Below are 15848 nucleotides of genomic sequence, written 5' to 3'. Positions count from 1 at the left end.
CCTTTCCATTCCCAGGAGTTTGCCCTGCACCAGGGGGTACCACAGGGCTCCATCTTCAGCCCACTTTTGTTCAATCTTTATGTGAGACCCCTAGCGGAGGTGGCAAAAGGCAGGGGGTTGTCCCTGGTATCATATGCCGACGACACCCAATTGGTAATTGCCTTCTCGAAAAATTGCTGTGCCAATTTGGACAAGTTCAAGGAGGATCTCCTGGCTATCTCCGACTGGATGGCGGCCAACTGTTTACAGTTAAATGCCAGTAAATCTGAGATCTTGCTGTTCGGCAAGGACCGGGAGCTATGGTCCGAGCAGTAATGGCCGGTCCGCCTCAAACCTGCCCCTCTCCCCAAGGAGGCGGTGAAGAACTTGGGCATGTGGTTTGATAACGGACTGAAGTTTGAGAAACAAACAAAAGCCGTTGCTGCCGTCTGCTTCGGGCTTTTGCGAGGCTTGAGACTCCTGCTTTTTTTTCCCTCCTAAAGTTCGCCAGACTATTGTTCAGGCGTCCATTCTTTCTAGGTTAGGCTATGGCAATTCTCTATACCTGGGTGCTAATAAAGCCACTATTGAGCGCCTGCAGAGTGTTCAGAATGCGGCGGCGCGGCTTTTGGTGGCACTCCCTAGATCATGCTCGGTGGCGCAGGTGCTCCCCAAAATTCACTGGCTGCCCGTCGAAAAGCGCATTCAGTTGAAGGTGCTGTGCATTTCACACAAGATCCTGACGCATCAGACCCCATCAGGGCTATCTCGTTTGTTGATGCCCTATGTGTCTGGACGTTCGCTGAGATCTGCCGACCTTGCGCTTGTTTGCCCCCCTCAAGTCTGGAGAGCGAGGGCCGGGGGACGCTCTTTACGCTTTTTGGCGGCAAAACTTTGGAACTCGCTCCCGGCTCATATTGAGTTATTCCTAACCTTCTGGTGTTTCGTAAGGCCATAAAGACCTGGCTTTTCCCTATGTTTAATGTTTAATCACTAGGTTGGTCTCTCATGCTCTTGTCCCTAGTTTCTGGTTGCGCTGGGATGCCTCGTCGCTGAGGCAGCCATGCACGTTACAAATCCATAAATAAATAAATAACAAGCCTCGAAGACAGAGCTGAAGCACAGCCTAGGCTCGACCTAAAAAACGCTCTGATACAGAGTAGGATTAATTTAGAACTATACACATGGGGAGGGATTTTCAATATAGATTATGACGAATTCCATCAAATATGTTGCAATTTTTTCTCGCTAACATCTTGCATTCAACTACTGATTAACCGTTCAGTTTATTTTGATAACATATATCCATATTATCTGCACTACACTAGGGCATTAGTTATTAAAGCTTTGCAAAATTTATAGCGTGTATTAAGTGTGTATTCATCCATGTGGGGATAGGGTTTTAGAACCTATCTATACATAATCCTGTAGTCTTAATGGCCTGGGAATTGCCCAAGACATAGCTCTCACAGATAGGGGGGAGTGTGGGTTACAGTCTGCCAGATTTTGTTTTCAAAAACTATAATTTTAGCAAAGCCTGCATCTTATAGAAGGATAGCTTACTGACACATGGGCCATATTTTGCCTTGAAAGGGGTTCAAACTTATCATAGACAAATGGAGCATTTAGAAGCCAAATGTAGTAGACAGACCCATGGGAAAAATCCACCCATGCGGAGAGTAACCCTCTGCGAACTGGTAGGCTCAGTGTGAGTGTGATGCTGGTTCCGAAGTTACTTGGGGACAACAGTGTGCCCTGCCAGATCCTCAGCAATAGTACAACAGCCAAAGATCCCTGGGCAGATGAAGAACACAATCTGTGTGATTTGGAAACAGAGAGGAAAGATACCAGGCACACCAGTGTGCCACAACCCTGAGCCAACTGGAGCACTTCCTTCCAAGCCACTCCCACTTTGAAGCAATTCAAGTCAGTTTTAATCAAATAGTCAATAAGCTGACAAAATGATCTCACTCAATGCACAACAATAAGAACTGTAGATTTTGCACGCCAAGGTCATCATGGAAGAGAGTGGCAGAAGTATGCTGGTGACTGGGTGTGGACTGGAATGCTGAAAGGGAAGTTAAAGGATATTCAGCTTGGAACTCCAGTGACAAGATTTAGAAAACAGCTCCAGGAACCACAACAGTAGTATACCCTGTATACTACTCACAACACCGGTAACAGTCATACTAACAACAGACATCTGGATGGAAAGGCATTCAGCATCTTGGTAGGATACAGAAACACTCCATACTAGAGATGGACTGACTCTTTAAATTGCAAGTAGTAATTTGTGTTATGTGCCTAAAAATCTGCAAAGCACTAGCATTTGTGACAAATAGGCTTTTGTGCAGAATCAGTCAATGCAATCCAGTTTGCCACAGGTTAATTCCTAGGGTTCTAAGCCTATCATGCTTTCATCATACAAGAGCACCACCATACCATCACTAGGGTAAAGATCTTGCAGCACAAGTGAACTGCTAGGTGAAGGCGAGAACACAGCTACAAGGGGAGAGGAGTTGGCCTACCGGCTAGGGCGGTCAACCTCGAATCTGGGGAACTGGGTTCGAGTCTCGGCAATGATGCTGAACAACCTGTGATCTGGGCAAATCAGGTGATTTTCCCGTGCCTAACAAAAATAAATGGGTGTCCTCATCTAACGTAACTTGTGCTATGTAAAGCGCTCCGATACCTAATTTGGATCAAGTTCGCGCTATATAAAACTCTGCCAAAAAAAACAAGGGAGGTGTTAGCTGGTATACATTCAATTATCTTGGTCTGTTAAGACGTAAACAAGTTTGTCAAGGCCACAGAGAGTGGTTTCAAATTTAGCTGCAACATATTTCATTACATTTTAATGTATTTCATTCATGAAATAATATTTAAGTAAATAAAAACAAAAATGTTAAAATAAGTAACTTTAATTCACTAACATATTAATTATACAGCATCCTGCAACTAGGAGGAGCAGATAGAAGGATGGGACCCTCGCTGGGTGGGTTTCTTCCGGTTATAAAGATGTTATTTAGATTCTTGATTCTGATTTGAGTCGTAACTATTTTGAATATCATCCATTTTGAGTAGCAACCATCACGAGTAGCAGTTTTGCTGCCATCCCTAGCATTCCTAGGTTTTTAACAGTTTGCAATGAAAAAAAATAATCTACACATTTCTTGGACATTGTCACACGCTTCTGCCTTTTTTAAAGTTTTTGATTAAGCTGGAATTCGGTAATTTTTGTATTTCAATTTCGTGTTGGTTTGAGTGCGGTGCTGTTTTGTCTGCTTTTGTAGAATTATGTAATGCTACTAAAAGACTCCTAATGGGAACAGTAAATTCCCAGTAAGCAGTCCTCCCAAAGATGGGTCCATGCTGCCTGTTCCATAGCCAATAGGGGATTAAGGCATGCTCGGTTTTGGAAATCAGGGGATAATTGTCATTCTTCGTTCTGAGTATATCAGCCCTTTGCACCAGGTGCAAGGAGTTAAACAAGAACGATTGTCACCAGTTAGTTCTTGCCATCAAATCGAATAATCTCAATGTTTTTGGGGAAAAAAGTTAACTCGATCAGAAATACTCAAACTCATCTGAACAGTTTCTGCTCTCATGTACCAGCTGAGCAGAAGGTTAAACCTGTTTCCTCTATTTTCTACTGGTTAATAGCAGCTAATGCGGTATCTCACAGACGGCATCTGGCTCCTGCATATACTCAAGGTAGAACTTGACAAGGTTGTGTTGGCGCTCCTTGAATGCCCACCCAACAAGACCCCTGGACTGGATTGCATCCCTATTGATACCCTCTTATGTATTATCAACCTATGGGCTCCTTTGCTCACAAACGCCTTTAACAATTTTAACTACACAAACTTACACGTGCTCCTTGTCTAAATCCATACTAGTTCCTATTTTCAATAAAAGCAATCATACTGAGCCACAATGTTACCCACCCATTTCATTAATCCATTCCACTGTTAACGCGCAAGGTAGAATTAGCTTTAAAAGGATTAAGCTGTGGGTCAAAGGACATATCTGGAGCACTTGTCAATATGCGTCAGTGACGGCTTGGTACAATTGGAGAAGTGTCTGAATCTTCATCTGTTCATTAGTAGATATACCACAGCGAGGTGCTCCCCATTGTACCTGGCCTTCATGGACCTTTCAAGTGCTTTTGACCCGGTTACTGGTGAAAACTTTGGCTGGTGCTCCTTTCTGTGGGGATGGACCCATTTGCTCTCTGTCCTTCACAGTGATCCGGCTACAAGAGTCAAATTCGAAATCATTGGAGAAAGTACCAACTCTTTTAGTCTAGAACGTAGGGTATGCCAAGAATGTATCTTGGCCCAGCCTTTGTTCATATTATATCAGTAACTCGAAAACTAGATTAGTGAGGCAGGGTTTGAATGCAAAAACCATAAATTCCTCAGTCAGCGTAGATATAAGCGGATGAAGCTGTTCTGTTGGAAGGTACCCTCATTAGCCTTGCCAAACCGGTATCTGCCATGACCAATTTGGACTAGGATATATATTATTAAAAATCAAAGATAACATTATGCGGTATACAACCAATATGTATTCCTTTCTAGTTAATAAAGTTCTCAAGTTTTCCCTATTTGGGAGTGATTTTTAACAGTAATCAGCGTTGGCACGCTAACAATGTTACAGGAAGATAAAAAAAATTCAAATCTGTAGAGGATTTATTGCCCTCACTGGGTGAGCACTCATTAACACCTTTTCTTAGCATTTATAAAAAAAGAATGTCTCCTCATCGCCACTTATGGCGCTATAATTTGGGATTACTTCAATACCATTGGCACGACAAACTGAGGAAAAACGTTTTTGCTGGCGTCTACATTTTATCCCTCTTCGCGACCGCCCCCCCCCCACTACAGCTCCAACTACATATGTCACGAAGAGTTGGGTCTTTTGCATATCCAGGACTCAAGTTAGCCCTCTTGTTGCTATGGATATCTATATAGTCAAACAAAGTGCTAGTTTAAATAATAAGGTAATTTGAGACTGTTTTAAATGCAGTCATTGGCCCTACATCCACTGGCTGGTTAATGTAAAGCAGACTAGCATTTTATTACGTAGGAGGGGTTTTTTATTTTACAATCCTATTATCATTTGCAAAAAGGATCAATGTTGGGCCAAGAATACCTTTACAGCTTTGAGACGGTCTGACTGTGATCATACTGAATTCAGTAAACCTAGCATTAGGCAGTACTTAGAGCGTAAGACCACTCTTTTTCACCGAGACTTACCTCTTTCGCAATATTGGCCACTGAGAGTCTGCCTTATTATTTAGGTTTTGATCAGCACAATAGGCTTTTTTGTAGGGTTTCCCTCTGGGATAATATTCAACAGACAATATTGCCGATTGCCCTAGCGATAATGCTTCAAACATATATTATTGCACTTTACTTAATTCTGCAGATTTTATGTTTTGTACTCTAAGAGTTTTGAACTAAGCTTATAAATTAAAGCAATCCCAGATGAAATTAGCCGGCAGTTTTTAAATGAAAATGTGGTGTGCTTGGAGGTAGCCTACCTTAAAATGTATCGCCTGATGCTGCAATGCCAATAAAGATTCATTGATATGCATGATGAGTTCTAACTGTTTTACTGGTTGTACTTTTATGAATATCTGAGATATAATCCAGTAAAGTTTATTGATGATGATAATGATGAGTAGCAGCTATTTTGTGTACACAGAAAAAGCAGAAGTTGGTATTTTGCAATTAACTATTTTAGAAGGAACAGGATCACATTAGTTTCACGTAGTGTGTAAAAATGATCTGGCAGTACAGGGCCATATCTAAGATCAATAAAGACAGTACCTGTTGTTCAGGTTACATGGCAGGAATCGCATTACCAAGCTGTGGCCAGGATGGATTTCTAGGAAGAGCTCACATATGAAATGTATTAAGGTAATCAGAAAGGGTACATAGCGTTCAGACTCAATCGTTCGATGTGGATGGCAGAAGGCAGGCATCGCAGCAGATTAATGATTGAAAGAGGATACTGATCACACAGGAACACCTACCTCTTGTAAGATTTGGCCCAGGGTCTCTCTGCATTGCCTAGGTTTCCTAGGAGATAAAAAAAGACCAATTATTTTCTTAGTAAGGGGTGTACAGTTTTGCTTTATTGAGTGGCCTTGATTCCTGGGCCTCTTCCTGTGCAAAATAAACCGTTCCTACAAAATTGAAACCTTTAAGAACATCAGATGCCACGCTAAGTAAACATATAGTGCGTCAATAGCATTCTCTCTGTAGTACCATGTTTATCTAAAAATATCTTTATATTACCCCCATTTCAAACTCTTCACCTGCTCTTAGATATGTCCCTCAGCCCACATAGCCAACATACATTAGAGGGAAAACCATACATCTGTGCTCTATATTATGGACACTTACTCCTCAGCGCATACCCTACATATATGTTGTTGCAAATGTTGAAGCACGACATAATATGGCCTTTGGCATTTATTTATTTCAATTGGTTGCTTTTCCTCTCCCTAAAATAATACACAGACAAATTAGAATACATCATCCAAGGTTTTTTCTCAAAGCTGTATTATTTCCCTATACAGAGCTTGTATCAACTGGTTATCTCACATGCGAGATGAGGAAAATCACGATTTCAATATAATAATTCATTGTCCACTTAAAAACCTTCCCAGACTTCTTGAAGTTCAGATCTGATCTACTTTGCACTTGAATAATCAATAATAATAATAACAATAATTCACTTGGGACACTCTGAAAAAGCTGTGCCCTGTTCTGTGAACTTTATGAATGCGCCCATTCATTTATAGAGCGAATCCGGATGAACATATTTCATTCTGTTTTCCCTCCACACCCAAAGTGCAATTCTTCTTTTTTGTTTTTATAGAGCGCGAACTAGACCCGAAGGTATCCAAGCGCTTTACATGTGCACCAGTTACGTTACAGACGGACACATACATTTTTGTTAGGCACAGGGCAGTTAAGTGATTTGCCTGGAATCACAGGATGTTGAGCATCCCTGCCGAGACTCAAACCTGGTTCCCTAGCTTCGAGGTTGACTGCCCTAGCCATTAGGGCACATCCTCTCTTCCTCATATAACAATGTGCTCTATTTGCTGAACATTTGATGAGTGGCTCATGCCTGTACAGTTTAAAAATAAACAGTTTTTCTTTGGGCCTAGTGTTATCCTTGTTCTCATTATGGCATAATGAGTATACTCTATCTGCAATACATACCCACTATCAACGTAATTTGTTCCATCACACACTGCAACACTCATTTTTCAGCATTCATAATTTGATTTGCAGTCTACATCTGACGAACAAGTTCCTTTCTTACCTTTCTAGTTTAGTTGCCAAAGTAAGAGTGAAGTTTGCCTCCTGGTTGGGATGGTAAGTGGACGGCACTACTTGGTACTTCCCGGGGCCCAATGTGCACTGGAAGGTCACTTCTTGATCATAGCGATGAGGCACGCAGCTCGCCACTGGCTCCTGATGAGATGAGACACAAGGATTCCTACTATCTTCCTGCAGATGGTAAAACCAATATGAGAATGAACGACCAACATCTCTTGAACCGCTTCCTTGAAGATGTTTCCAGTAAATGTACCAGAGAGAATAGCATAGCTTCAAAAGGCTAAAACAGTGGGTAATTTTGTAGTGGAGTAAGCTAGCTAAAGGTTGCAAAGCTGGTGCAGCAACAGCAACTCCCTAGCAAAGATTTCATTCACTTTTTGATGAGGTACACTTTTTAAAGAGTTACAACTTTGGGCCCCTTAAGTTAATCCACACCAATCTTTCCGAAAAAGATAAAAAAAAGGCAACTACTACATTTATGCAGTTTGCTGAAGTTTTAGTTTTACGATAGGTTACACCAGTATTCACTTACATTTTTTTTTTTGTAAAATTTTTATTTTATTTTTTGAGTTACACATGAAAACAAACAGGACTAGAGCCCCCAAGGCGCCATCAGTTCCCCCGCACACGGGGCGCAATAAGAAGCAATAGAGCATACAGCATATACTGACAATTGTACTACAAGTCCAGAGCGATAGGTGCTGGCTCAGCAGATGTATAACAAAAAAAAAAGTCTTCAATGTTCCATAAGGAGAGCATGAGAGCACAGCGTAAAACCTCCGAAGGGTCATGCGCCCATTCAGAATGCGGGCAACCGGCCCAGCAATGCGCTCCTCAGGGGCCCCCGAGTCCGAAACAGAAGGAACCAAACCCCCCCCCCCCCTCCCCACAACCCCCTCCCTCCCCCATGGTGGTGATCCAACAAACACTCCAGCTGGTCCGCCGACATTCACACTAGACTTGAAAGAGATGAAGTGACCGAATAGAGGCCGGGCAGACGGCCGAGGGCAACCCTTTAGAAAGAAACTCCACCAGGGGACCCCATTGATAACGAAAGTTCTTGAAGTTACCCAAATAGATGTCAGCCATTCTCTCTAAACTCAGATATCTCCACAGTCGAGCGTGCCACAAAGAGATTGCGGGGGCACCTCTCTGCTTCCAAGCAGCAGCCAAAGTAAGTTTGGCAGCTCCCAAGCAGAGCCACAAGATTCTCTTATCCGCCCTAGTTTGATAGTTCAAGTTGGGATCCCGCAGGCCTAACAAGACAGAGGCGATGGAATCCTCAATGGGATAGCTCAGAATGTCCCTGATATGCGAGAGGATTTCCTCCCAATAGGGCCGAATCACTGGGCAGTCCCACCAGATGTGGCGAAAGTCACCCAGGAGTCCACAACCCCTCCAACACCTGTCGGACGTAGCCGGGTATATGCGATGGAGTCTAGCTGGGCAAAGATACCAAAGCGTAAGGGTCTTAAGGTGTGCCTCCCGCAACTGCATGGAGTGGTTAAATGTAGTGACATCCCTCCACAATGCCGTCCATTCGGCATCGGAGATTTCTCTCCCCACCATATCTTCCCATTGTCCCATATACCACGGCCTCGGGGCTACAGCAGATTGGAGCAGGAGGCGGTATAAAAAAGAGATAGTCCCCTTCATGGTGGCCGTCCGGGATAAAAATTGGCGAGGGGGGTCTCGTAGCCGCGTCACGCACCCCAGGCGATGTGGCCCAGTGGAGCATCTGGAAGTGGCGAAATCGCTCAGTCTGTGAAACCCCATAGTCCCTCATGCAGTTGGCAAAGGAGAGGGGGTCTTGCCCATGAAACAGGTGTGTCAGTGCCCTGCAACCCCCCTCCCTCCAGGCGTCAAAGGCTCCATCTTGGAGCGCCGGAGCAAAGGCAGGATTAAAATGGATGGGCGTAAAGGGAGAGGGGAAGGTCGTCCAGCGGTCGTCCGAGGCGAGCGTGTCCCACACCTTCAGCGTAGTACCCGTCGGAGTGCTGATATACGCGTTGAGAGGTCTGTCCCTCTTAGGCTTCCACGCTAGGTCCCATACCGACCTGCCAGCTACGCTCCGGTCCATATGGAGCCAGCGCTTTTCAGATGTTTGCTGCGACCACTCCACCAACACCCTCAATTGAGCCGCTTTATAATAGAGTTGCAGGTCTGGGAGGCCCACTCCTCCTTCCGTCCTCGGTCGTCGCAAAACCGCAAAAGAGAGACGAGCCCGTCCCCCTTGCCATATAAACCGCATTATTTGCGTCTTGAGGCGCCGAAAAAAGTCGCTGTCCAGTGGTATGGGCAGCGCCTGAAACAAGTACAGAAACTTAGGAAGGAGAACCATCTTCACTGAGTGGATTCTCCCCAGCCAGGACAGAAATTTAGGTTTCCACCTATCCAATTCTACCCGTGTTTTAGCCAAGAGCGGGGGGAAGTTGGCCGAAAACAATTTGCCCACCGTCGGGGTCAGATGGACCCCCAAGTAGACTATCGAATTGACGGCCCAAGCCAGGGGCGTCAGCGGACGAGCCCTTTCCACCTCCGCCTGCGACAGGGTGAGGTTCAGTACGTAGGACTTACCATAGTTAACCTTAAAGCCGGCCACCGCTTCAAACTGCAGCAGAGCCTCCCTAATGCAGGGTAAGGAACGCTCCGGGTCTACCACCGAGAACAGAATGTCATCCGCGAAGAGCGTGATTTTTTGTTGCTCTCCTGTAAACGGGATGCCCCGAATCCCCTCACACATCCGAACTGCCTGCGCCAAAGGTTCGATGCTAAGCGCAAACAGTAGGGGCGAAAGAGGACAGCCCTGCCTGGTACCCCTAGAGTGAGGGAAGGACGCCGATTTGTGTCCGTTCACCATCACTCGCGACCTGGGATTGCCATAATTGGCCTTCACCATATTGATAAATCTGTCCGTGAATCCTAACGCCGACATAGTGGCGAATAGGAAGCCCCAATCCACGCGATCGAAGGCCTTTTCGGCATCCAGCCCCACAAGGACCGCCGGGATCCGAAACCTGTCGGCTTTTTCAATGAGATGCACCACCCTCCGCGTGTTATCATGGGTTTGGCGCCCTTCAATAAAACCGGACTGGTCCGGGTGAATAATCGCCGGCATCAGGTCCTGCAATCTACGTGCCAGGATCGCTGAATACAACTTAGAATCTAAGTTTAGGAGCGCTATGGGGCGATAGGAAGCACACTGGGCAGGGTCCTTCCCCGGCTTGGGCAAGACTGTGATCACCGCCTCCGCCAGCGTCCCAGCTGCCGAGCCAGAAGAGGCCATGTCATTAAACAGGGCCACCAGAAAGTCGCAGAGTTCGGAAGCATACGACTTGTAGAAGATGGCCGTGTAGCCATCCGGACCAGGCGCCTTGTGCAACTTCAGGTTATTGATGACCTCAATGACCTCTTCCCTGGTGATCGGGGCCTCCAGCAGCTCATTCCACTCCTTCGACACCTGGGGGAGTGGCAGCTGCTGCAAATACTCCCTCTGTGCTTCCGCGTCGAGATCGTCCCCTGCGTACAGGTCCGCATAAAAGCGGCCAAAGATGTTCGCCTTCACTCCGTCCCTATGCTGTAGCACGCCCGTATCATCCTTCATTCCTCCGATATATTCCCACTCCCTCCTCTCCCGCAGCTGACGTGCCAGGTGTCTCCCCACTTTATTCCCAGAGGAGTAGGAGTGTCGCCCCAATCGCAGCATCGTGAGTTCGGCTCTGTTATTATAATGGGCTCTCAATTTCCCCCGAACCGCCGTCAGTGGTCGCAAGGTCGCCCTGGATGGATTAAGCTTGTGCTCCCGCTCTAGTCTAGACAGTTCAGCCTCCAATTCCTCCCGTTCTTTCCTCCGCAACTTGTTAAGCTTGGCATTAAGTGCTAGACAGGTACCCCTTACAGATGCCTTAAGGGCGTCCCAAGTATTGGCTACTGACGTATCCGATGTGGGGTTGAGGGCAATAAACTACCTAAAGGCCTCCCGTAGCGCCCGGTTGGAAGCATCATCTCTGACCACCGAGGCAGGGAAGTACCACTTCCGCTGCCCGTCACCAGACGGCGACCAACGGAGGGTGAGCACCAGTAAACTGTGGTCGGATACCGAAAGCGGGAGAATGGCAGCATCTTGGACATCCCCCTTAAGCGCCTGACTGATGAAAACATAATCTAATCGGGAGTAGGACTGATGCACATGTGAGAAGAACGTGTAATCCCGGGAAGTGGGGTGATAGAATCGCCAGCCATCATCAAGTCCCAGTTCCCCCACCACCCTCTGTGTTGTAGCCGAGAACACCCCCGCATCTGCCCTGTGTGCCCTAGAGCTATCCACATCCTTATCCCACACCAAATTAAAATCACCCAGAAGAAATAGGCTCCCCTCAGCAAAGTCCCCCACCTTCTGCAATAATGCCTGTAGGAATTTATTCTGGCCTGCATTAGGAAGATACAGCACAACAAAGGTACACATGCGGCCCTGAACCATCCCCTTCACCATTAGCCACCTGCCATCCCTGTCAGTCCGCACCTCAACTGGCTGGAAGTGTAGCGCCGCGCGGAAGAGGAGTGCCACCCCTCGGTGTTTTGTGGATGCAGAGGCCCTGTAAATGATTGGGTAAGCCCTATGCTTAAGGCGCAATTCATCTTTCCGAGCCAGATGAGTCTCCTGAAGGCCCACCACATCCAGTTGATGGTCCACCAGATACTTCCACACTTTTTGTCGCTTCTGCGGCGAGTTAAGCCCTTTCACGTTCCATGTCCCTATGCTAACTGGCATCGCAAATCCCCACCCCCCACCCCCGCCCTACCAAATCACCCCTTGACCAAACACCCCACACGCCACACTCATCACCACCATGGACCCCCCCCCCAACCCCTCCCCCCCCTGCCAACACCCCCCAAGACCCCCCTCATCGCCCAACCCCCCCAACGTTCCCCCCCCCTCCCTAAGAACAAAGAACAACAGAATGCAACTCAAGGCACTGAACCTGAACCTCGTAGTCCTCAGTTCCAGCGGGTCACGGTTCGGAAGTCCCCTGCTGGCCTGGAGTCGGGGCGGGGGTGTCAACCTGGTGACCCCCAGGGCCAAGGACCGGGGTGTCTTCTCCAAAAGTACCATTATACCCCGGAGCCCTCTGGCCAAGAGCCCCTCCGACGCCATTCAATGAGGCCGGGGTCACGCTGCTCCAGAACTCGTCTGGGAATCTGTCATGGTGGCGGAGGCCACCGATGCCACTGCTGCTCCCCTCTCCTGCTCACTAGTCGTGGGATCTGGTCGCCGCCGCTCCGGGGATGGGCCCACTCTCTGCCAGGAAGAAGAGCGACGCCGCCTCCGGAATGGTGAGCTGCGCGCTCCCTGAGATGGGTCCGGTTCCTCGATGCCCAGGAGATCCTTCGCGACCTGCAGGGAATTGATCTGCCTCAGCCTATTCTCCCAGCGAAATATAATCCGGAAGGGGTGGCCCCAGGAGTAGGAGACCCCGCGCTCACGGAGGAAGGCGGTCACCGGCCTAAAGTCCCTCCGCTTCTGCAAGGTTGTCGCCGCCAGGTCCTGATACAGCTGCGGGTGGTGGCCTCTAAACTGCATCGAGTTGATGGTCCTAGCCTTCCTTAAGATCCTCTCCTTCACCTGAAAGTCATGCACACAGACAAGGATATCTGGTGGCGGGCCACCGCCCCTCCTGGGTAGCCCCACTCTATGCACTCTGTCCATCTGAACGTCCCGTATTTCTTCATCCTCCAGGATCTGGAGAAACAAAGCCTGAACGTACCCACGCAGGTCCCCCGCCTCACCGTCCCACGGCACCGCCTTGATACGAATGTTATTTCTCCTGGAGCGGTTCTCCAAGTCTTCTGCGTGGGTCTGCAGATCCAAATTCTGCTCCGTGAGGCGTAGGATGTCCTGTTGGAGCTGGTGTACATCATTCGCCATGCTTAGGTCGTGGTCCTCTAGCGTCGCCACCCTCTCACCAATCCCATCCACGTCCCTCCGCACCTCTCGGAGGTCCGAGGCCAACTGCGAGCGGAGTTCGGAGATGTCATCTTTAATAGAGGCGAAGAGCTCCGTCATGAATGCTTTAGTCGCTGGCGCTTCATCGTCTGATTGTTTTGAGGAACCACTGGCCCCCGGCGATGCCGGCTGCTGCGATGACTTGGAGGTCCCATCCTTCAGCGTTTCCCCCCCCCTGCGCTGTGAATTGGACATGGCCGTGAGAGGCCGCAGCTCACTCTTCACCAGTTCCGAGTGGCCCCAGCCAGGGGACAGTTCTCAGGCAGGCGACTTTCCTCTCCGGTGCGTCCCGTCAGCAAGGCCTCGGCCTCATCCGCCCACTGCGACCATGGGTCGGTCCGCGCAGCGAGCACCCAAGGACCGCACTCCACCCAGGTGCACAGAAGGGCCGGTAGGGTTCCCCCACAAAGTCAGTGTCCAGCTCGCAGGGTGTGCTCGAGTGCCTCAGGCCAGGGCCACCACCATCAGCCAATTCCAGGGGCAAGCAGGACCGGGCCGCCGAGCTCCACGAAGAAGGCCCCTCCAAAATGGCGCCACAGGCGCAACCGGCGGTCGTGCCCCTCTCCCCAGCAGCGGCAGCGCCCAGCTCACTCAACCCAGCCTCTGTACCTCCCCTGTGCCAATCCACCGCCTCATAGGTGCCAATGTCCGGTTCCAGAGAGCAGGGTAGCCAACAAAGTCCCCCGGGAGCCGTAGGCCAGTTCGGTAGCAAAGTCTAGGGCAGGCCCGCCCCCAGGACAGGTCAGCACAGGCAGCGACCCGCTCTACAGCCACTGCAGGGTCTGCTCTCACCCCATCCGGTCTAGCACACCCTGCGGCCCGCAGTGCGGGAACAGTGACCCCACGGGCTCCCAGCCAAGACGGTCCCGCCGGGCCCGGTCCACGTGTGCTCCGTCACACCCAGCTGTCTCGGCCGGGTTCCGGCTTCCGATCTGCCCCGCGGTCTGCTCTCCCGCAGGCCAAGCGCTCCAGCCATCACCCCTCGCCGGCCGGTCGCCCTCCAGTCCGGGCCCGGCTCCAGCCAACCAAGACCTCCGCCGCCAAGGCCTCTGCCCGGCTCCACTCCGGCCGGGTCCGGGGCTCCCAACCCTTCCTGACCTGTGCCGCTGATGCCTCCTCCCGAGCACTACCGGTGGCAGCCGTACCGCCGACGAAGCCTGCACTCTGCCTCCGCTGGGCGCGATGCGCGGACACCAGGCACTTGCGATGTCTTCCGAGACCGGAGGTCGCCCCTTCCCGGTCCGGCTCCTCAGCTACGCAAGTCCGCTGCTGCGCAGGCCGCGACTCGGCTCCTCTGCACCGGCCGCCACAGGCTCCGGATCTCCCCGTTGACAGCACCGGAGCACTCCGCCAGACATCTGCGGCCTCCGCCGTCGAAGAAACTCCGGGCAGCACCCCCGGGACCCCGCTATCCGGTGCTATGTTGGTCTGGCGTCGGAGAGGCTCGAAGAAGCGTCCTACTCCGACGCCATCTTGGCCACGCCCCTTCACTTACATTTTTAAGTACCTTAAAGGGGACTTGCAGACATAATAAAATAAGATGTACATCATCTTAAAACTGCCTGTTCTGTCAAGCACTGAGTGAAAACTTTCTGTGGGCTTAGCTTTGGTGATGAACAGCGGAATGCTAGCTCCAAGGCCCTGTGCTCACTATGCCAATGGAACCAAGCTACGCCTCACTGAAGAGCCCCAGTTAGGGCAAAACCGGTCTTGTGTTGCTGGTATTCCGGTTCAGGGAGGACCTGGCCTGGAAGATCGGGCACAACTGATCCTGTTGGAGCAGGGTCACAACTAAATTGCATATGACTGGGTCCAAACTGAGTTGGCATGGTGGGCAAAAGAACGATGGGTTGGAATGTTACCTTTAGCGATTGCCAGTAGTTAGACTTATTGCAAGCATTTCTCCCATCATGTTTTTTGTGTTCAATTTCCAGCTCTGGCACCAACTCCACCACTCCTTTTACAGAGCAGGGCTGCTGCCTCCAGCTACGGCATCTGCAGCTGGTCCTCTGACTGAAGAGACTATTGGGGAGGGATATGGGGTGGGGTTAGGTGGTGGATAGGGTACATTCTTTCTACAATTTGATCTGATGTGATGGCCTTCCAGGCTTGCCGAAAGGATACCCGCCCTCCCACTGGTAGTGCATGCACCTTCCAGGACAAACTACAGCAACTTCTCTAGTGGATCTGGGGAGGAAAAGGAGGAGGTCTGGTTCCGCCACCTTTGGCCCTTGTACTGACACACAAAGGTTTTTCTTGCGTTTGTGTTGTTTGGGCAAGCTGGGGTTGCCTAGATTGGAACTCACTCAAACTTCACTTAACTTCTGAAATGGATGAAAGTCCTTTGTGGAAGATTACTGTCCCAGTGACCTGGTAATAGCTATTCCAGTCTTGAAGCACTCTAATGCAGCATCTACCTTTTCTACGAAGCCATCAAATAGCACGTGCATAAGTGTGGCCTAGACACTGCTTGAAAAACTTGTATAGTGCAAACAGGCATA

The 15848-nt window shown here is 49.3% G+C and overlaps 1 protein-coding gene across 1 annotated transcript in view; it reads right to left on the bottom strand.

Annotated features, from left to right (window-relative positions):
• Positions 1-15848, bottom strand: part of CAPN10 (calpain 10) — a 75355-nt gene that overhangs the window by 4680 nt on the left and 54827 nt on the right. Inside the window, exons 10-11 of the mRNA XM_086944482.1 lie at positions 7327-7514; positions 6023-6068 (exon numbers count right to left, since the gene is read on the bottom strand). Of these exons, the coding sequence (XP_086800608.1) occupies positions 6023-6068; positions 7327-7514 (234 nt within the window). The remainder of the gene's footprint in view (positions 1-6022; positions 6069-7326; positions 7515-15848) is intronic.

The sequence above is a fragment of the Lissotriton vulgaris genome, chromosome 11 (assembly GCF_964263255.1).
Source record: "Lissotriton vulgaris chromosome 11, aLisVul1.2, whole genome shotgun sequence".
NCBI lineage: Eukaryota > Metazoa > Chordata > Amphibia > Caudata > Salamandridae > Lissotriton > Lissotriton vulgaris.
Note: the sequence above shows the minus strand (reverse complement) of the source record. Positions and strands in the feature narration are given on the sequence as shown.